General features: G+C 38.1%; 3 protein-coding genes across 14 annotated transcripts; 1 reads left to right on the forward strand and 2 right to left on the reverse strand.

Annotated features, from left to right (window-relative positions):
- Window positions 1–2471: 2471 nt before the first annotated feature.
- cbx5 (chromobox homolog 5 (HP1 alpha homolog, Drosophila)) lies at window positions 2472–7704 on the reverse strand. 2 transcript variants are annotated; one of them, XM_068304933.1, is made up of 5 exons: window positions 7156–7704; window positions 6494–6791; window positions 5938–6163; window positions 5403–5503; window positions 2472–3849 (listed from the first exon to the last, which is right to left on the reverse strand). In XM_068304933.1, the coding sequence occupies exons 2-5, from the start codon at window positions 6622–6624 to the stop codon at window positions 3708–3710; spliced, it is 600 nt and encodes a 199-aa protein (XP_068161034.1). In that variant the 5' UTR covers window positions 6625–6791; window positions 7156–7704; the 3' UTR covers window positions 2472–3707. The 2 variants fall into 2 exon arrangements, with proteins under 2 accessions (XP_068161034.1, XP_068161023.1); XM_068304922.1 differs by having other exon boundaries at window positions 6494–6673; window positions 7156–7694.
- A 228-nt stretch (window positions 7705–7932) lies between these two features.
- On the forward strand, window positions 7933–12001 carry hnrnpa1b (heterogeneous nuclear ribonucleoprotein A1b). Of its 5 annotated transcripts, XR_011034021.1 has the most exons (13): window positions 7933–8058; window positions 8873–8989; window positions 9088–9234; window positions 9311–9521; window positions 9608–9691; window positions 9958–10005; window positions 10085–10141; window positions 10213–10329; window positions 10412–10522; window positions 10598–10664; window positions 11305–11543; window positions 11788–11845; window positions 11912–12001. XR_011034021.1 is itself a non-coding variant. In XM_068304897.1 (11 exons), exons 1-10 carry the CDS (start codon window positions 8047–8049, stop codon window positions 10651–10653), a joined length of 960 nt encoding a protein of 319 aa, XP_068160998.1. In that variant the 5' UTR covers window positions 7933–8046; the 3' UTR covers window positions 10654–10664; window positions 11788–12001. The 5 variants fall into 5 exon arrangements, 2 of the variants coding, with proteins under 2 accessions (XP_068160998.1, XP_068160989.1); XR_011034020.1 differs by having other exon boundaries at window positions 11788–12001; XR_011034019.1 differs by lacking the exon at window positions 11305–11543.
- Window positions 12002–12126: 125 nt separating this feature from the next.
- nfe2 (nuclear factor, erythroid 2) lies at window positions 12127–20843 on the reverse strand. Of its 7 annotated transcripts, none has more exons than XM_068304867.1 (6): window positions 20726–20843; window positions 16006–16080; window positions 15056–15175; window positions 14801–14879; window positions 14580–14717; window positions 12127–13355 (listed from the first exon to the last, which is right to left on the reverse strand). In XM_068304867.1, exons 4-6 carry the CDS (start codon window positions 14846–14848, stop codon window positions 12144–12146), a joined length of 1398 nt encoding a protein of 465 aa, XP_068160968.1. In that variant the 5' UTR covers window positions 14849–14879; window positions 15056–15175; window positions 16006–16080; window positions 20726–20843; the 3' UTR covers window positions 12127–12143. The 7 variants fall into 7 exon arrangements, with proteins under 7 accessions (XP_068160968.1, XP_068160924.1, XP_068160931.1 ...); XM_068304823.1 differs by lacking the exons at window positions 15056–15175; window positions 20726–20843 and adding exons at window positions 16661–16795; window positions 17294–18609; XM_068304830.1 differs by lacking the exon at window positions 15056–15175.
- Window positions 20844–20887: the final 44 nt, after the last annotated feature.

Below are 20887 nucleotides of genomic sequence, written 5' to 3' on the forward strand. Positions count from 1 at the left end.
TTTCATTCTTCATGCTTACTGACCATGTACCAGAACTGCCTCCTGTGTTTGTAACACACATGACAGGCAGAGCTCCCATAGGTGCCACTGTGGTTTTCCCAACCAAACCTACTGGCCCGGGTTTTGTCAGCAGACAGCTCCAGGCTCCATAAAACAGCCTGCTGCTCGCTCCCTTTGCCCAGCTTAATGGTCCCAGGGGCTGGAAATTTACTAGTGACCTTTGCATTCCATTTGGAGTGTAAAAGCCTTTTTGCTAGGAAAATTCCATCACTTTAGACGTATCTAAGCAGCACTTTGTGTGTGTGTGTGTGTGTGTGTGTGCGTGCGTGCGTGTATATGTGGGTGTGTGTGTGTGGGCATACAAATATTAGAGACAGTCCCTCTAAAAGGCACCATGAAAGAAAAAGAGGGTGGTGAGTGAAGAACACGGATTAGACTCAACCTTCGCTGCAATATATTAATGATATGGCTATTCTTTATTGACACGTATTTATATAATGAACAACAAATTCACAGACTTTGTCACGGGGCCAGACTGTGACAAAATGAATGTGCTTCTTTAAATTTTAAGTGTGGGTTTATTAGAAATTGGCTGGTATGCTCACTCCTTCCTTGTCACAGTCTATGATTCATTTTCAAATAGAAAAAAAAACAACTTTCATTCCATATTACAACATTACATATTCTGTGTCAGTCAAGCTACATGGCCCTTACACAGGCTGAATTTTTTATGGCAGCATCATTACATCAAATGGAAGTGGGGTGGCCTCAGGCCTCAAGGCACCATCCATGCATGAACATAATGTCTTTGGTTTGCAGCCGGTCAGGGACCTTTGTTGAATAATTTCCCATTTCTTTCTCATTACTCTAATTTCTATGGATTTATATCTCTAACTAATTAAGGCATAAAATACCAGAACAACGTCAAAGATAAGTAATTTCCAGTTTTCATATTATGTTCCTATTTTTAACTTTATGATACATTTCAGCCTGACACATTACATCTGGTGTCTCTACAAACAAACACAATTTATAAATCTTAACACTGCATGCTTGACTGCACATAGTGAATTTCTAGAAATACAGGTGGGCTCAGCAGAGGTTTAGAGCCAAAGTCAGGAGCCAGTTGATGTTCCAGTCAGTAAAAATAACATGAATCAGTGCCCTGGCAAAAGAGATCTAATAGAGGTTTATGACTGATCATAAGCATAATTTATGAATTATTGTTGTAATCAGCTTTAAGAGTTCTTACTGGGAATGACTGGAATAATAATTGACTTCACCCTTTGGCTTTTGCATTGGTGTTGTTAAGCAGCGCCATCTCTTGGCTGAGAGCAGCAGATGCTCCGGAAACGTTTTCTGTGAATGAAGCAGGGTGAAAATGGTATTAATTCCCAGGCCAACTGAGATTTGTCACTTTTTATATTTATTGTGTATCATTCCTCAGGACAAAGAGTTTTTTTCTTTCTTCATGGTAATAAATATCCTGATAATTCTATTAGTTGTGGTGTTACTCTTTTCTGAAACCATCCAAAATTATTTCAATCAGATGTCTATAACACTTTAATTCCTGCACTTCACATATTTCTAACAGAAAAAAACACTCCACTTATGAACCAAAGGATCTGAAATAAAACAAAGACCATGACATATGTGATAATATGTTCAATGGACTTAAGGCCACAGCCTTCAGATATACAACCAATCAGAATGAAAGTGGAAGGTGAACAGACGTTCCCCAAGATTCTGCACTGACTTAATTCAATCAGCCTTCTTAAAATCCAAAATCTTCAGGCCATAATTTAAAATCATTTCTATAATTTAACTATTGAATTCTGGTGATTCTGTATTTATATCAGTACCACATTACATTACTTTGCATTCCAAAACCCTAAACTTATCTGATTATTTCATTTATATTGTCACCTCCGTTTTGCTTGTCTCAGGATTAAACAGATTCCTTGAAACTTGACAGGATTGCTCTCATGAAATTTAAGTGACAATCCAGTTAGAGAAAAATCTGGGGTTTTGGTGTTGCTTAGACATTGTAACATGTTTTTCAACATGTTCTATAATTTCTCATATCTAGAATGGCATTGGTGCCCATAAATCCAAAAAGGCCCAATAGTCTTCCTTTAATTCAGTCAGCCATCTCAAAATGAAAGAAATAGCTCTCTAACAATTAAGAAATAAAAAGTTACCGCTTCTGTAAAAGCCTGCCGTTTAAATCATTCTAGATCCAGGTAATTGTTTCGATGTACACATTATTTTGTTTTTCCATCAAGATCATTGTGTTCCACAAGAAACTAGATCATGTTGAACGCTAATCCTGCAATGTATCATGCCCCTTTCTCTGGAACCATCATCTCACCAAGTCTCATGGAAATTACTTTAATAATCCCATAGATAACACAACATACAAATAAGAGTTTAAAAAAAAAAACATCCTCGGTGGAATAAGACCCAGGATATCCAATCAGAAACTGGTTTAATTTTGAAATTAACATTACAATGATAAACAACAACGTCTCTAATTGTTGAATGGATTTTTATCACTTTACAATGTAAAAAAGTTTTACAAAAAAAGAAAACAAATCTGAAAAGCAAAATTTCACTAATATCAAGAACCACAATTAAACTGCAGGGTTTTCATGGAGTTTCGCCACAAAGTCCAAAAGATCTTCATGTTTTAGCCGGGAAGTGGGAGGTGCCACTACCCGGTAATGAATGCTGGTTTTCTCTAATGTGGAAACAGTGAAGATTGTCTAACCTAGCATGAGACTGGTCCAGATATAACATTGCAGTGAGAAAAAAAGTACCAAAAAAAAAAAAAAAATCCAGCAAACTTTGATTTATTGTCCTTTCTCCAACTGGCAATAGCATTAATAAAAAAACAAGCCACACAAAAACTTGGAAATGAGAAGACATAACAATAAAAGCTTTACACAAAGTATATCAATCTATTATATAGACATGATTGGCCGGTCTCACCTGCTAGTTTGCAAAATGAGAAGTTATATATCCTGATAAACAGTCATTAAAAAAATCTACAAGAGATAAAAAGTTTTTTTTTAAAAAAGGAAATGATTACAGTATTTTCCACACTATAAGGCGCACCTAAAAGCCTTTAATTTTTTGAAAACTGAAGGCGCGCCTTATAATCCACCGTGGAAAATACTGTAGTTAAACTATGGTTTAACTTCAGGGATGTTACAGGATTCTTAAAGCCAAGAGGTGCACTGTGACAGTCCAATGAGGATTGTGCATCCAACATGGGACAAGCTCATTGTTAATACAGCGGGTGCCCCTCTCACAATATGATGTTCCAAGTTTTAAATAGATGACAGTGGATGCAGAACTCAATGCTGGAAAAACAGTATCTTAAAACCACTAAGACACGTGTTAAGACATTAAAAACAAGGTTGAAAATACAAAGACAAGACAACAGAAACCCGAACCCCAGTAGCATATCACCATGTCCACTACAGCTTCTCCTTCTGCTTGATGAATTCTTCTCAGCAGCCCGGCTCCTTGTGCTCCAATTGAGCGTGGATGGAGTTGACACAACTGTGTCCGTTGTCTTTGTATTGTTGGACATGGTACACAAAGAGCGTGAGGGTAAGGTGGGGAGGTTTGGGTATGAAAAATGTCGACTTAAGGTAGTCCCTGCAGTGGAGGTGTTGTGGTTCCCTCCTGAGGAGTTGCGCTCACGCACTGACAGCATCCTTCTCTTTCTTGTCACTGTCTTCATGCCAGGTGAGACGTTCCTCATAGAAGGCTATAACAATCTGCGGACACTTGTGATTGGCCTCCTTGGCGAGCACAAGATCAGCCTCCTCAGAGTCTTTCCTGCAAGAGTTAAGAATTGGTCCTAGAATTAGTTCCAAATTGTATAATATGACGTAGCTGTCTTGCAGATTTCCAAAGAAGGCTAATCAAACACTATATTTCTATGATCAACAAAACATTCAGCCATCTTTTCATACCAGTAAGACAGCATTTCAAACTACTTGTCAGGTAATCTCATAGTTATATAACACTGTAATACTATTTTTAGGTAACAGTAAATAGGGGCTTGTGCATTAGCATAGGATACTGATAGATTTATATACATTACAGTGCACCCTCGCGCATCAACGCTCGCGACTTCACCTCATCGTGAATTTTTGGTTGGCAGTCACGTGATACCATATGCACAACTATGATGCAGTTTACCAAATTTTGAGAAAGGAAAACCTGGAAAGACTGCCCAGGCACGAGTGATGAGGTGCTACACATGGCCAACTGGCTAATCTGTAATGACATGAAATTTTATTATGTGATTTGCTGTTTGTATATGAATGGAAAGCTAGGCTGTTCGTGCCGATGGGTAATTTGTCTGCTGAAGTCTGGTATATTGAGAGCTGGTATATTGAGAGCTAAAATATCAACACAAGAAAAATGTGAAAAATGTTAATTACTTCTAACTTTACACATTATTTGTGGTGTATAAAGCATTTATTGTTGAGTAATAAATTCCAAGTTCCTGATCTGTGCTTTGTCATAACATTACAGACAACACCAAAGTACAGTGATCCCTTGTTACTCGCGGTTAATTTAAACGTTTATGAACCCTCCCCATACTGATATTAAACCACCTTCTATCTGTATTACCTTTTACCACACTCATATATTGTTTAAAGCATTTTTAAGTGTTTCTTTGAAACACAGAAGTGCACTGTGTTCCTTGAGTATCAGAACGCAGCACATTTCCGGATGCTGAAAGCCAACAGAATGCGCATACGGTATCACATGACTACCTACTAAAAGTTCTGCGATGAGGTGAAGCTGGGCATCTTGAAGTGCTAATAGGCGAAGGATTACTGTCCATCTAACAGTCACATCAAGGTTAACCTCCACACATTGACACAGCTCACATTCACTGTATGTACAGTAATCACTTGCTGTTTAAAATAGCTGCATAAAGTCTATTCTTAACAAAAAAAACCCAAAACATTACATTTGACAGTACTTTTACAGGTAGAACAAAATCTGATTTACTATTAAGTGCCTCAAGTTGACAATTTAAGCCATAAGTCATAATGCATGTCTTATGAATTCAATATGTATTTTTAAAGCTGTTCAATCAAACTCAGTTAAGCAGAACTACGATTATGAAACACACAGCAAGATTCTCTGTGTAAATTTTACATTACATCTAGTGAGTGAACAAAGCATTAAAACCAGAGGTGTGTCACTCAATTCACTGAGCTAGACAGCAGCTTTGTTGGCACACTGAACTGGTATTAAATTAAACAACTATATATAAATAATTTACAATGACTAGATTGTCAAATACAGTGTCAAAAATGGGTCAAACACAAGTACCTCATGAAACTTTTTTTACATTAACATAAACGTACCACTTCATTAGAAACATTAGATCTCCACATGAATCAGTTGCCCCAATGATCTTCTCCGGCTCGAGTCCTCTCTCGAAACCACGTGCAACGAGGATCTCATCCTGAAATGACAGAGATATCAAATTTAAGTCAAAACATTTTGTGTATAATTCAAAACTTTCTGTGTATACAGCCAAGCATATGTTTGCAGACAGATTGATCTTCAAATAAATACAGAATGAAATCACTTGAAATGGCAGACTTATAACAACAGTCTACATGTACTACAAATATAACAGTCAAATTTATGGTTAGGTTTTTTCATTTCATTTAATTATTTAATTTCAATGCCAGGCAACAAATAACAATTCTTGACGTTTACTTGTGTTAGAAGTATATCGCATATTCTAATTATATCATGCATACTACAGACTTTCAATTGGCACTTTCACATTCATCAGATTATTATTATACATCAGATTACATCAGTCATATACATCAGATTAATCTTGAAGTTTCAAAATGAAAACATCCACTAAACCAATATATTAAGTACCTCCTTTTTCTTTTTTGGCTTACTTCCACCATCTTCATCATCATCTGAGCTTCTTTTTTTTGAGGTACTTGAGTCTTTGGAACGCCCCAAGGAGCCTGTGCTTGATTTGCTGGCCCCACTACTAGGTGTGGAACTCCCACCACTGTTTTTCTTGTAGGTCTTCATGAATTCTCCAATGAGCTCCGGGCAGTCCAGATTCTTCTCTGGCTCCCATGTATTGTACTTTCTGAGGAGGATCACAGTTCAAAACATAGATAATAGAATAGCTGTTACTTATGGAAATAAGTAATGTCTTCAAGAACCATTTGTGCTCATTTATCCAGAAATGGCAAACAACAAAAGCCATCAGATTTCCGAACTATATGCAGTACCTTAAGTTTATATGATATAACTCCATTATACTGTCTTAACAGTAAATGAGCCTTTAAGGTGTAGTTATAATATCTATAAAATGATGACATGATTAAGTCGATATCTTAACAGACTCAAGATTTTTTTTCTTTCCGAGGATGTATCAGTATATTGTGTTCAAAGATGAGCTGGTAACACAACTTACTCCGAATATCCTTTCCACTTCAGGAAGAACTCGACCCTTCCTTTCACCACTCTCCTGTCCAGGACCTTCTCGACAACATATTCTTCCTCATCAGAGGACGATGACTCCTCTTCGCGAGACTTTTTGCCCATAGCAAAGTTTATGGGTGAACACAACGCTGTTGCAGGCCGATGGCACCTCCTTGTGTGACACAAACAGAGATGCGATCGTCAAACAGAAATGGACTATTTTTGAGAGACTCGTGTATCCAATAACAGGTAGACGAAGATAACTCTTGCTTCTGTAGGTATACTGAAATCTACGAATAAAAACGATAAAATGCATTGAAATGAAGGCCATTTCCTTATTGTTACTCCAATCTGCAACAGGCACATCAAAATCAAAGAAGCTAGCTGTCTGACGAACGACATCGGTAAAGTTTAACGGCCAGCCATTACAATTTAGATAACATAAAGTTGTTGGGAAACGATTGCACGCCATGATTGATATATGACATAGTGTTTCATACGCTACAAGCTAATCAATAGGTAAGAAAGACGCTTGCTAACGCATGTAGCATACACGCTAATGCGTCAACAAGCTAACACTATCGAAGTGCAAGTATAAAAGCGACGCCTGGAGCGGTATGAACTACCTGATTATATTAAATGAATATTTCTTACCCTTCGGGCGTGGAAACCGCGGGGTTTGACCAACAAATCGCTGCGATAATTCGTGTAGTGTGTGTATCAATTTGTTGTAAGGCCAACTCCGATGCTACCTTAGCATATAGCTATCGGCTCACAAAAAAAAAAAAGAGGTGCGTAAAAAGCGCGCGTTAAAGACGCACACTGAATGTACCCGCCCCTCGGTCAGAAGGTGACCTATATATCACACCAGCGAATGGGATCCTCGTCATAATTCCATCCATCATCGCTTTAGATTTGTTTATTAAAATATGTCGCGCGTCACGATAAAAATAAATACATTACCAGTTTGAAATGACTGGTAAATCAGATGTGTACACTGCATGAAAATGTAAATAAATACAGATGATAACACAAAACCCGTTATCAATATTTCATTTTCCATCCTCTGCAAAAGGAGGAGTCAAGCAGAATTAAATAATCTCATTGCACTGAGAAAGGCACAACTCCACGCACAAGTCAGCACCACATTAAAATTAGCAACACATCTTTTTCATGTGCTATTTTTTTTTGTCCGTCCAAGCAATAAATCAACGGTGTTAACCTTGTTTTTGTTATTGCATGGATAACGTGTCGCTTGACTATAGATCATGTATGTATGTACGTACATGGCGCATTCATATTCATGACGTAACTGAGTTTTGCAAGCTGTCTTATTGGTGTGAATGGCGATTGATTGGTGCTGGTTCAATAAGCATTGAGTAACTGGTGACGACATACAGCAGCGGGAATTACTGACCAATCGTTGCTCGAAAGAGGCGGACCCTTTTCTACATATTCTACGCATTGGACACTGGGTAAGGCTTGTCTGACGCAGTTCACTTCGCTCCTCTCCACGGCCTTAGCATTAGCTACATCAGCAACATCATGTCTAAAGATGTGAGTATGTGTTTTAGGTTGCATTTAAATTTCCCTGGGATATCGACTGGGATTTGTTAAAGACGTTTGTTTGATCCCATTGCGGTAACTCGACGCCCGACGCAGGCTGCAACTGCCGCAGCCATGAAGCGTCGTAATCCGCCATTTTATATCAGTAGCGCCTCGTGGCCTATTGTTCTCAACGTCTCATACGCATGACATTTATGAGTGAACCGGCATGTGGGATTTAACTTTAAAAGGCATACATTATTTGGATTCTCTCAGTTTTATAGCGAGTCCCAGAGGTTTTCACTGTAGGGTCTCAAAACGTGAATAAACTACTGCATAGATTGCGTCGTGTTATCACGCAATTGTAGGTTATTCATTAGCTGCATTCAGCGTAGCTCAAAATGTAATACATGTATTCCGTATGCAAAAACAATACGTTAATTATTGTTGTTTTTCCTGGTAAATAGATGTCGGGCCGCCATTTTGCAGCAGCTGGGCGTCGTGACTTTTGCTCAAAACCTGTTGGGCATGTAATTCCGGTTTCGCCTTGTCAAAAAACGCCTTCGCACTGCGTTGTCACAGATTACTTTACGCACCAGTGCCTAATGACGATCAGGGTTCATAACTTGGTTGATGTTTATCTAACGTAAATATTATGGCTTCCTGCCCCTTCCTCTATCCTGCTTTTGTCTTCTGTTGCCAAATTGTACTTGACTCATGTGATTGCTGCTTTTGTTTGCGGAGGTAACTTGGAGCCTGTCAGATTTAGAAGGAAAATTGATGCCACTTGTTATTATGATTAGTCTTGTATTTGTTTTCTGTTTAGGTCCCACGTGAGCCAGAGCAGCTCCGCAAGCTGTTCATTGGAGGTTTAAGCTTTGAGACAACGGACGAAAGCTTGCGCGCTCATTTTGAACGATGGGGATCTCTCACAGACTGTGTGGTGAGTGGAAATCATTTTAAAAATTTAGAATTAACGACATGCTATAGCTTTCTGTCAATCTGTGCATTTTCTCTTTAAGTAATTAACCTCTCCTTCAGGTTATGAGGGATCCGGGCACCAAGAGATCCAGGGGCTTTGGTTTTGTTACCTATTCATCAGTACAGGAGGTTAATGATGCCATGAGTGCACGACCCCATAAGGTGGATGGAAGAGTTGTGGAGCCTAAACGAGCAGTTTCCCGGGAGGTATGTATGAATTTGTGGTATGTTAAAAAATATCTTTGAGAAAGGACTGAATTATAATTATTGTCTATGATCACAGGACTCAAGCCGACCAGGTGCCCATGTGACGGTTAAGAAAATATTTGTTGGCGGAATCAAGGAAGATACAGAAGAGTCACATCTGCGTGACTACTTTATAAAGTTTGGAAATATTGAGACAATTGAAATCATGTCAGACCGCAATACTGGGAAAAAGAGGGGCTTTGGCTTTGTGACTTTTGATGATCATGATTCAGTTGACAGAATTGTCAGTAAGTATCCTTTGTGTTTGTGTAACATTTTAAATTGATGCTTAATTAAACTAATATAATATTTACTAGCTCTTTTTTGCCCACAGTCCAGAAATACCACACAATCAACTCTCACAACTGTGAGGTGAGGAAGGCTCTCACAAGGCAGGAAATGCAAGTTTCAGGAATAGGTATGAGATGTACCCCTCTTAAACAGCTTCTTTTCCTTTCGGCTTTTCCCTTCAGGGGTCGCCACAGCAAATCAATTGCCTCCATCTAACCCTGTCCTCTGCATCCTTTTCTGTCACACAAACTACCTTCATGTCCTCCTTCACTACATCCATAAACCTCCTCTTTGGTCTTCCTCTAGGCCTCCTGCCCCTTAAACGGCTAATGTAGCAGTTGTAGTTCATATGGAACAAACATGCCTCCAGCACTAATGATTTATTTTATTTAGGTCGCAACAATGGAAGGCACAGTGAATATGACAGAGGATTCAGTCAGGGTAAGACTTTGTGTATTCTGAATCTATAAGTTATTTGGCTCATTGTAGCATATTATGACACCATGGTTGCTTCTGTCAGGTGGCCGGGGTAGATTTGGTGATGGAGGTCCTTTCAATTACAATGGAGGGGATGGAGGTATGCTATCAATTTGTCAATTTTTTTTCTTCTGTTGTGGTTTGGTATAGTACTTATTTTATATGTCGTAGGATATGGAGGTGGTCATGGTGGATATAATGGTGGGAGTCGCAGTTATAACCAAGGCTACAACCATGGTGGGGGCGGCGGTGGATATGGAGGAAATGGATATGATGGAAATGGCTATGGTAAGATTTTAGTCCAACTGAGTAAACCTGTTCTATGCTCCAGCTGTCAGATTATGAGTGTGCTTATGTGATTTGATATTAGGAGGCAACTGCGGTGGTGGATACAACAACAACATGGGTAACTACGACCACCAAGCCTCCAATTTTGGCCCAATGAAGAGCAGCTTTGGCGGAGGTGGTAGCAGGAACTTTGGTAAGAGATTGCAGATACAAGATGCAGTATCTTGCTTTTTGAATTTTTTCTGAAAATTTTTTTCCCTAATTTTAGGTGGCTACGGTAGTGGCGGATCTAACAGTGGATATAATCGTCAAGGACGATTTTAAAATGTGATGTGGTAAGTACGTCGTGGCATTTTGGGATTTATGTATCATACACAAGAAGTTCATGGTTGCAGGGACTCGATAAGTGTAGATACTTATAAAGAAATTCTCTGGATCTCAGGTTATGAAAGACAGTGCACAGTTAACAATGTTGTCCCATATTGTTCAACAGGACTGATTACTTAGCAGAGGAGAGCAAGGAGAGGAGAGCAAGCGAAGTGACAGGGCAGCTGCAGGTTTACCTCCTAAATCTGCTCAGCCAAACAGTTGTGGCATATTACAGCTGCTACAAGAAGAGATGAACATTAGATTATTGTGGAGGGTGATCATTTGAAATTGTTTTTTTTTTCTCCATGTTTCTTGGAAACTAAGCATTCCAATAAGGTTTTATGTAGCTTTTTTTCTTTGAGTCTGGTTTTTATTTGTAACTGCATCAAGTCAAGCTGAAATAAACAATCTTTCAGTTTTTTTAAGTCTTGTTAGCCTCTTGAGTGATTTGGGAAAGGGAGGGAACACCATTAGATGTTGAATTATGGTGGGATGAAAGCCACGATGCACATTGAGTTATTTAAAGTGGGGTAATTTCCCTGCAACGTGAGACTCGATCCACTAGTTGCCATATACTCCATAAATATATTTACTATACTGATTCAGGAAAAAGATCTTTACAAATACAATGGAGTCGTCACTTGGTACAGACTACCCTGAGTTCTGCCGAGATCATCTGGAGGATGCTAGCTTACATGCAAAGTCTTTGAGGCTAGCCATGGAAGCCAGCTGAGGGAGAGAAGTAGCAAAACCATCGCCAGGATCATTGAAGCAGGGGGAGAGTGAGAACAGAAGCCTGAGGCTAGCAGACAGCTGCTACCAAAAGGCTTAAATGCTGTTTGTAGGTAAGACCAGACTTCTCAACTACTGATAGTTTAAATTTTTGTTTTTTGGCATGTAGCCGGTAGTGAGTTGCGTAGCCCAATGATTAAACATTTGCCAACAAGTCTTATGACTTGCATCAATGTTGATGTAAAATTGGCCTCCTAGTTGTGCACAGAGGCCTTGACATGATATTGCATGCTATGATCAAATGAACATACTGTTTGAAAAATTAGCTGTCACTAATTGGGTGTTTTTGCTTTGTAGGTTATTCCACATGGTGTCCAAAACCTGGCTATGTCTCCAGTAACAATGGCTCAATCAGGTACAATCATTAAAACTTCATATTCAGTTTTTGTAATGGTTTTTAATATGCACTTTGTATTCACAGGTTTGCTGAATAATGAAATGCAGACGACTTTATTTTTCAACACAAATAACTGCTGTGCAGTTTTCTTTTAATAAAGTATATATTTTTTAATGAATGTGTGTTTCAGTCATTCGATCTGCATTATTGTTGCATGTATGGCAGGTTGAGAATTAAGTCATTACCACTTAAGTTGTGATATGAACTGGCCAGAAGACTTGTCAATACAAAAATTGTAAACAAAACCATTTTCGGCTTACTCTCTCTTTTGTAAAATTGTTTGAGGTACCAAATAAATTTTACCATCAGGTGTTTGTTGAAGAGAGTATTCATCTATTGCAAAAGGTTGTCCATCTTCATCTCTCAGATGAGAGAAGACTTCAGAATAGAGTTCTCTAAAGTGACATTTCATAAAAGCCAAGCTGCGCTTAAATTCATGTCTTTCTTTGGTCAGAAGCTCCCTTTGGGCCTGAAGCTGATTCAGTTCTCTTTCAAGGTGGATTATACTTTCAAGCTTCCTCTTCCTGCAGTTTTGTGCTGCTACTTTGTTCTTCCCTCTCCGTCGAATGTCCCTAACCAATGCCAGTTGGTTATCCGTAAGAGAAGACTGTGTCAGGAGCTCGTTGAAGTCATCGACTGGTAGATTGATAATCTTATCCATGGGAAAGGGGATCTTCAGAGCCACGGCCCTCCTCTCGTCTCTGCTTGTTGGAGCAGGAGTGGGCTGTGAGCTCCCTCTGCTGGATGCCCCACAGGCAGGGTACATGTCACTCAGAGCAGTGGTTTCACTCTGCTGTCTGATTGACCAAAGACTTGGGGTATCTGGTTGTGTATGACAGGAAGTGGTTTGTGGTGAAAAGTTTGCCAAATGTAAGTATGAGTAAGGTTGACACTGGTAGTCCATTGAGTACTGGATTTGTGTTTTAGTCATGGTGTCTGGTTCACAATCACTGTATGTCATACCTATGTCTATATTCTGGTATCCTGGTGTAACGTTAACAGGATTTTCTGGGGAGGCCAAAGGTGGAGTAGAACCCAGTGACAGACCAGAGTCAGATTCCAGATCATCAGCTGAACGTGTAGGCAAATTGTGTGTGTGTGTTGTCCACAGCATGTGCCGACTTAAACCCTGAGATCCACAAGCATTAACTGCTCTGTGAATTTGGCTGGTGCCTGGTGTGTTCATCTGTTCGCTTGGGGCTAAGAGTAAGGGCTGTGTTTGAGGTGAGACGGGCATTCTTGGATTGAGCGGAGATCCAAATTGTCCATAAAATGCATCCACATTGCTTCCAAGATGTTGACAGACAGTCAGCTCTTCAGGATAACATCCATCATAAGTGCCGCGTTCACAAGCAGCTTGGGGAGACCCACATTGAGACTGGGCCAACCCATATCCTCCCATAGGGACCACAGGCTCCATTCTTTGACACTGGGTTGTTCCGTAGGATCCTTCACTGGAGCCGTCAAACTACAGCGACAATGGAATGACCAGTTATGACTCACCAACACATTGGCATACAAGTAATTATACATACAATCAGTAAATTTAAAGGTGTTCAAGTTAATAAGTGGAATAGTTTAGTGTCTTTCACAATTCAGCTGGTTATCAATAGAACACAATCTGTCCCCACTTCAGCATGCCACACATAGCCCATGAAGGGCTTTCATAGATGTGATCAGGTTTCACCTGGAAAACAAATGTCTATTGTGTGGTACAAGGAGCTGCTAGCAACATACAGCACTTGCCCCCTCTCACAATTTTTTCATTCTGCCATCTCTCAATTGTGCTATTGTTACCTTCCTCACCCAACTGTGTATTGTCTTTTCAACAGCTACTGTTGAAAAGACAATACACGGTTGTCTTTTCACCATCAGATGAAAAAGTGGTTCAGTCTATAGTTACGTTTTGAAACAAAATGTATTTCCTTACTTATTAATATTTCAACCGGCTTTTAACTGTTAAAATACAAATATCACAGAACAGCGTACATTTGTCACTGATTAAGATTAACTGACAAACATTCATGTCTACTAAGGATGCTACAGGCCTCGTTGATGTCAGGAAAGGACCAAAATTCCTCATATGCATTTATTAAAAACTACATGGTGATATGTGAATATTATTTAACAAAACATATTTTTACTAGTGCTGTCAGGCGATTAAAAAATGTATCTAATTACAGGATTTGTAATTAATCACATTTTAATCTCATACCTGCTAAAGGCCCCCAAATACAGAATTTGAATTCTAGGACATTACAAAATTGTAGTGCAAGACTAATTAATAGAATACATCAAGAAGAGAAGATTTGAAATCCACATTTTTATTGGTTAAGTTTGCTTTGTAAATGAAATTCAAAAGAAAAAAGGCCAAGCACATCAGCAAACCAATTAGGCCAGGTGCATTTCTCAAAAATGCAATACAAATAGTTAAATAAAATTCAGAAATAAAATAAGGCTGAGTCTCAAATAGGCACATAAGCAGACTCTCAATCAAAATTAATACTAAAGCTGACTCAATACAGCATTTCAAAATGGATAGTATAACATGCCTCTAAATAAGGCAACTAAATAGCAAGATGCCAACAGGCTTTTCCTTTGCAGTGTAATTAATTAATCTAATGTTAAAGTGACAGCCCTAATTTTTACACAACAGCTTACAACTTTTGGTGTGTCATTGTTCAAGAGTTACCTGCAGGTCTGTGATGGCCATAAATTCCTGCCAAGCCACATCCATCTCTGCATCCTGAGGGGCTCCATGAAGCCTGCCTCCAGGTAAATAAGTTGACATGGGCTCTGCCCCATGCAGTTTGCCTGAAGCAGGTAAAACCTAATAATTAGAAAGGATTGACTGTAAGGATGTAGTTCAAGTTCATGATTTATTATATACTATGGCTTATGTCACAGACTTACCTCACAGGTTCTCCTGAGAGGGAAAAAATAGTTGGCTGTTGAACACATTCAGAATTGACTCTTTCTCCAAACAACTGACCTGGTGGGGATTGAAAGAAACAGGTTATCATTGATATATTCATATATGATCTCGTCTGCCTCGAAACCTGGAGACGGGGAAATAGGAATAAAATATTCACTCTGGCTAAGATCAAACAATATGAATTATGTGGTGACATGGCACCTTCATCCACATATTTCTAAGGAATTAATTACACATATTTGCAGCACTGTCTGACTGTTTTGGTGTTGTTGAGGCTCCCTTCAGTCAAGTTCAGTTGACTCCTCCCATCAGCTGTTCCGGGGTGCAGCTATGCCAACCCCTGATAAGAATATCTGCGGGAAAACAGCACGCTCTATAAGCTGGAGTGAGGCCTAGGTGCTGTTTTGGAAATTTTGTGCGAGGCTGATATGCTTTTAGTAATATTTTAACCGTGAGGGATACATTTTAACAATAGAGATCAAGTAAAAAACCCCGAAAAAACCCCCGTGTATTTGAGAAATTATCAATTTAAGCCTACAAATAAGTATTCAAAATTTTTCATTACACAAAGAAAACATCCTTCAACAGGCACAAAGATGTGATCACTGAATGGCTTTTGAGTTAGTATTTTGCATATATGTGTGTGCGGGTGTGCGTGTATATACTGTATGTCATATACACATATATGTCAACATATTCACTTTTATATATGTGTGTAACTACATTGATACATAAATATGCAAAGTCAAATTATATTTTTTATTTTCGGATGTCTTAATTTAATCCTGAACAGGGAGGCAACTCTCAATTAATTTTAAAGGTATTTCTGATAACCAATGACAGTAATAGAGGCAGCACATTTTTAGAATTGGCTTAATAGTAAAATATGTCTTATCAACCTAAAGATAAATTGGGTGCATTCATTTTTTTAAAGACTGAATACTGGCTTTTGTGTGTGGTAATGTGCTAGTAATTTAGTGGTAATTTCAGTGTTATCAAACACAATAATTGTTAATCCATAATGTATATAAATGTAACAAACAGTTTGTTAGAGCCTTAATAGAAGGTTAATAATTAATGCCTTGAATGCAGTAAGTAAAGGTGGTGCCTCCCTGTATCGTTTTACATTTGCAAAAAAGACATGTTTGTCATATCAACGGAAGGAACATATGAATGAACGTACCTTAGCAACATTCTCCACTTCTGCAACAGGTGATGAGTTAAAAAAAAATAGAAGCGTCTGATCTTCAGCACAATCCTGGTCACAAGAAGAAATAAAAGTGAGACAAAATTAGTCTCAATGCTTTTTCAAATTAAGTTATTCTGTTTACTTTTAGCAGGCTACAAGATGTAAAGCACATGAGGCCACTTCACTATCTTGTGTTCAACTGCATCTCTCTCTCACTGTCGTCTGCACACACAGACACTGGCATAAATGGGATGGCTCTGTGCAGACAAATGCAATTTTCCTGTAAAGCGCCCACACCATACTTTTTGAACTCTTGTATCCTTGATAGCACACTTGATCCCAACTTCCAAATTTCCCTTCTGACCACAAGAAAAACCACAAACCAACAGCCTGGCACACACCATGATTATCATTTTGTAAGTCTACGCTGAACGAGTAGGTGAGTGCAAATCAAACACAAACAATAAAAAAAAAATCTTGTTAGCGCTTTTCATTATATTTATGCTATTTAAATTTAACAATAAAATTAAGCAATTAAAATGAGTGAAAATTATAAGGATGGTTGTCTCCTTCCTAGCCAAACCGTACAAGAACAGTGTCCTTTCAAGTCCTCCAAAACAGAAGTTATGAGGAGTGTGATGTGGAGCACCTGGAGTCAGAGCTGGCATTGCTGAGAGGGCCCTGTTCAAGCAAGGGTAGCTTGGAGGCAGGATTGAAACCTGGGTTTAGTGGAGATGGAATGTATGCTGTTCGACAGGTAAGAAAGGCTGCATTGTTCCTCTATCTGGCAGAGCAGCGGCCGAGGGAGCGAGAAGAGTAGGGGGAGAATGGAGAGGAGCGTGTCTTACATAGCAAATGACCATTAAATTCCCTCACAAAAAATCCCCTCATTGCCCTGATCTGAAGCACTGCAAGCAGTAACTTTACAAAAGTTGTGTTATGCAAAGCTGCCCCATTGTGAAACAACTTTGACACAAATGCTGCGATAGTGGAGATCATACTTTTTCTCTGAAAAGTGATGTGTGTTCAAATTTAAACACAGTGATAGGTAACAATCTGTCACAGACAGTTGTGATTTTATGTTTAATTTGCAGCACTTCAAAAAATTCATAACCTTTAGACCCCCTACTGTGTGCATTGTGTGAAACAGTGGCTCATTTTTAAAAGTACATGTTGACAATAACATACATTTATAGACATAGTTAAAGACTATTAATCTGTTACACCACATTTTGGGTACATTTAATATTACTTTATTTGTACAATAATTAGCTGTAAATACCTGTTAAATCTGAATGCAAGGGGATCACTGGTCCATTTTCCAAAAATAAAAAGTCTATAAAATAAAAGCAACAAAACATTTCCAGAGAAATACGGTACACCAAACTTTTTTTTCCCAAGTTAGTGAATATACATTTCTTAAAGACTGCAAATTCGATAAAGATATTCAATGCATTTTTCACATTTATCTACACAAAAATGTTTTTCACAGTTCAGTCAACACTTTTTAGAGATTGACTGAACCTAAAGGAGAATTAGTTTATTCCAACAACTTACTTCTTCATTGAGAACATTTAAAAATCAATAATAAGAAACAGGCAGTTGAGCACTTTGATAGTTGTTAGAGCATTTCAAGTCACATACTAAATGAGTAAAGGTAAATTTGACTCCCATTTGGATGCTTATTTTAAATAAACATTTGGATATTTAACGTTGCATAAACACAAAGATCACAAATAAATCTGGTTTAGTGAGCATAAATCCTTAAACCTTTATTTTGAATACTGACCTGGAGCTTGACTTTTGTCGGGAATCAAACAGTTTACGGGCTAGCAATAAATACAAATGAAGTCAAATTTAAACAAGACAAACATCATGAGGTTTCGTCAGTCCCATTACAAAATTACTGAGACATCCAGTAAAACTCAATGTTTCCACTGTCATTGTTCTAAAAGGGAAAAAAAGTAGGTGGCTGACAGAGTCAAGAAAGGTAAATTTCTACCAGGAATCAAAGTCGGGACTTCCCAACTCAAGTTCCTAGCACCCAGCCCCTGACTCAACCACTGCCACAGCATGCAAAAGAGCACCCTATTATTACTGTGACCACAGTGGTTTTGAATGTGGACACAGTTCCCAGGTCACCGCCCACGTTCTCTGTTTGTGTTTGTTTGTTTCAATTAGCCTGACATCTCTGTTTTCCAGTTTACCTCAACCTCTTTGGGGCTGTCAGCCTTTTCTCATTGTGCACCTAAGTGCTGCAAACTAGATTTCAGTGTCGTACATGGTGGCTGGGAACTGCTCAGTCGATTAACTTAACATTAAATTCTCTGAATGAGTATTGGATTTGGTTCTTCTTCTTTTACTTTCGGCTTTTCCCTTCAGGGGTCGCCACAGCGAGTCAATTTCCTCCATCTAGCCCTGTCCTTTGGTTCTAATATGTGTTAAATTAAAGCTTGTGGAATTAATGGTTTAAAATGTTTGTCCTAATCTATTTGCATGTGATGTTCCTGTGACATTTCATTTGTTCATTAAAGTGGGAGAGATGTGGCATCTTTGGTTTTGTTTTAACATAAAGAATACTGTATCAAATGTCTGTGGAAAAACTACTTAACATTTAAACAAGATAAATGTGGATTTTGGGTTGTGGTATCAAAAAGGGAATATTTTTAGGATAAACTTCTCGGAAAGAAAGAAAAAAAGAGAGGGCAGAAGGAGTACTACTTTTTTCTATGTGATCTATAAATAATTCAAAAAAATACAATATCTAACTTCAAAGAAAACTGCACATAAGGGGAAACAATAAGTGTCGGAAATGATTTAAACAACTAGAAATGAGGCTACGAATGGATTCAGATGCATCATTATAGAGATTTTTCTAGTGTATTGACTATTCAAATATTAACAATCCATTTACACACGCATGATGGAAGGTGTCATACTCATCAGGATACATTAAAACATTTCTTTCTATCCTTAAATTAATTTGTCAGCTATTGAAAAATACAAAAAGCAATTTGAGGTTCAACGTCTTGAATCGAATCACCAAATAATAGACTGTGGTGGACAACCTTGTTTTATTTCCTGAGATTGATACCCATCCATTTTTGTTTTTTAAACTATCTGTCCAGATAGACACCCAATGATACCTGAAAAAGAGTAAATGATGAATCCTAACTGGCAGCATAATTTCTTAAACGTCACACTCAGATGGTTGCATATTATTTATTGTTATCAATATGATAAAAATAGATAACTCAAGGTAATGCTTTGACCATACGTGAGAATACAGAGATGACTGTGTGCTTGCAATTAGAACCTTGTGTTAATAATAATGCATGTCAAAGTTGGTTGGTCATGCTGATACAGAGGGAGAAGGTAGGGAAAGGAGGATGTGGGTCAGTGGAAGCTCTGCTTGCTGCTGATAAAAGACACAGTTCTAGGAAACTGCTAACTGCTGTGGTTACTGCTATATACTATATCTATGTTATTAATTTCTATTTCTAAATGTTTCAGCACAATCGAATAAAACAATAGTATTTGTCAAATATTGATTCAGAAATAGAGATAAATTAGTACAGTTTCTTCACATACCGCTGTGAAGATTATAATGACCTAAACCTTGGCTTTACTCAAATATGAATAGAGGAATTATGATACTTTATTCTGTGTTTTACAAAACAAGATTATACAATACTGATTTTTATTTTTACCACAACCTAATCAAAATAAATTATTAACGTGAGTCCAATTTTAAGCAGTAATAATTACAGAATTTTAAAGTGGTCATAAATCATACAGTTTATTGTTTACTGAGTCATCATTAAACTGCTTTATCACTTTCACCAACTTTGACAATCATTTTGATCACTGTGATGATTTATTGATACTTACAAAGGTATGTGTGTGTTTGGTGTTCAACTTGCCATGACCTTGATCAAGGCATCATACTGTTCTGACTCCATTTAGGGAAATTTTGAAATCTTTGTACTTTAATTGTGTAAACATGTGGAGCATTACAACATCTCATGGTTGCCCACAGTGCTGCTATAGATGCATATCAAAGTATTTTGTATCATTTTGCTATACACGTCTATTAACAATATTGGTAGATTTTCTGACGCTGTACACATTCTAGTTTTATTTGAATCTCAAGCCACAGTCAGGCCAAACACTGATGTCATGTGTGGACTGAGATAGAGGGAAATCCCCATCAGTCCAGGTTTCCAAATGTTTCCCAGAACTGGGAACTAAGATAATTAGGGTTGGTTAAATGTAAGCGGAGCCTGAAAAAAGATGTTGATGAGCATGAACATGCTGGAATGGATCGGAAATGTAAGTAAAAACAGCAATAAAAAAAGAAAATCAAACACACACACACACACACACACACACACACACACACACACACACACACACACACACACACACACACACACACACACACACTCACAGTAAAAGAAATCACACTACTGTACTGTAATTTCTACCATGAGGTAGGGGATTTACACTCCAAAGTGTATCTCTACCTATATGTTCAGACATAAATATACACGTGAAAATAACAACAACAAAAACGTAAAAATTAAAAAGTAGTAATAATACTAACGAAATCAATACAGTAATGTTCGAATAGTTTTAGGTCAGCATTATTGAAACAAGCAGAAGACACAAGAATCCACCAATAAGGTTCATGAACAACATACAATTACTTTACCTGAGGACATTATCAGGGTGAAACCTTTACCAACTGAAGAATAAAAAATATTTTTAATACTGACAAGTCTCATTGTACTTTAGCACTGCGCTCAGCGCAAATGACATGTGAATGTCCTGCGGCATACTCCTCTTTTACGTTTACGGGTGACGTCACGATAGG

This window comes from Antennarius striatus, chromosome 2 (assembly GCF_040054535.1).
Source record: "Antennarius striatus isolate MH-2024 chromosome 2, ASM4005453v1, whole genome shotgun sequence".
Classification (NCBI taxonomy): domain Eukaryota; kingdom Metazoa; phylum Chordata; class Actinopteri; order Lophiiformes; family Antennariidae; genus Antennarius; species Antennarius striatus.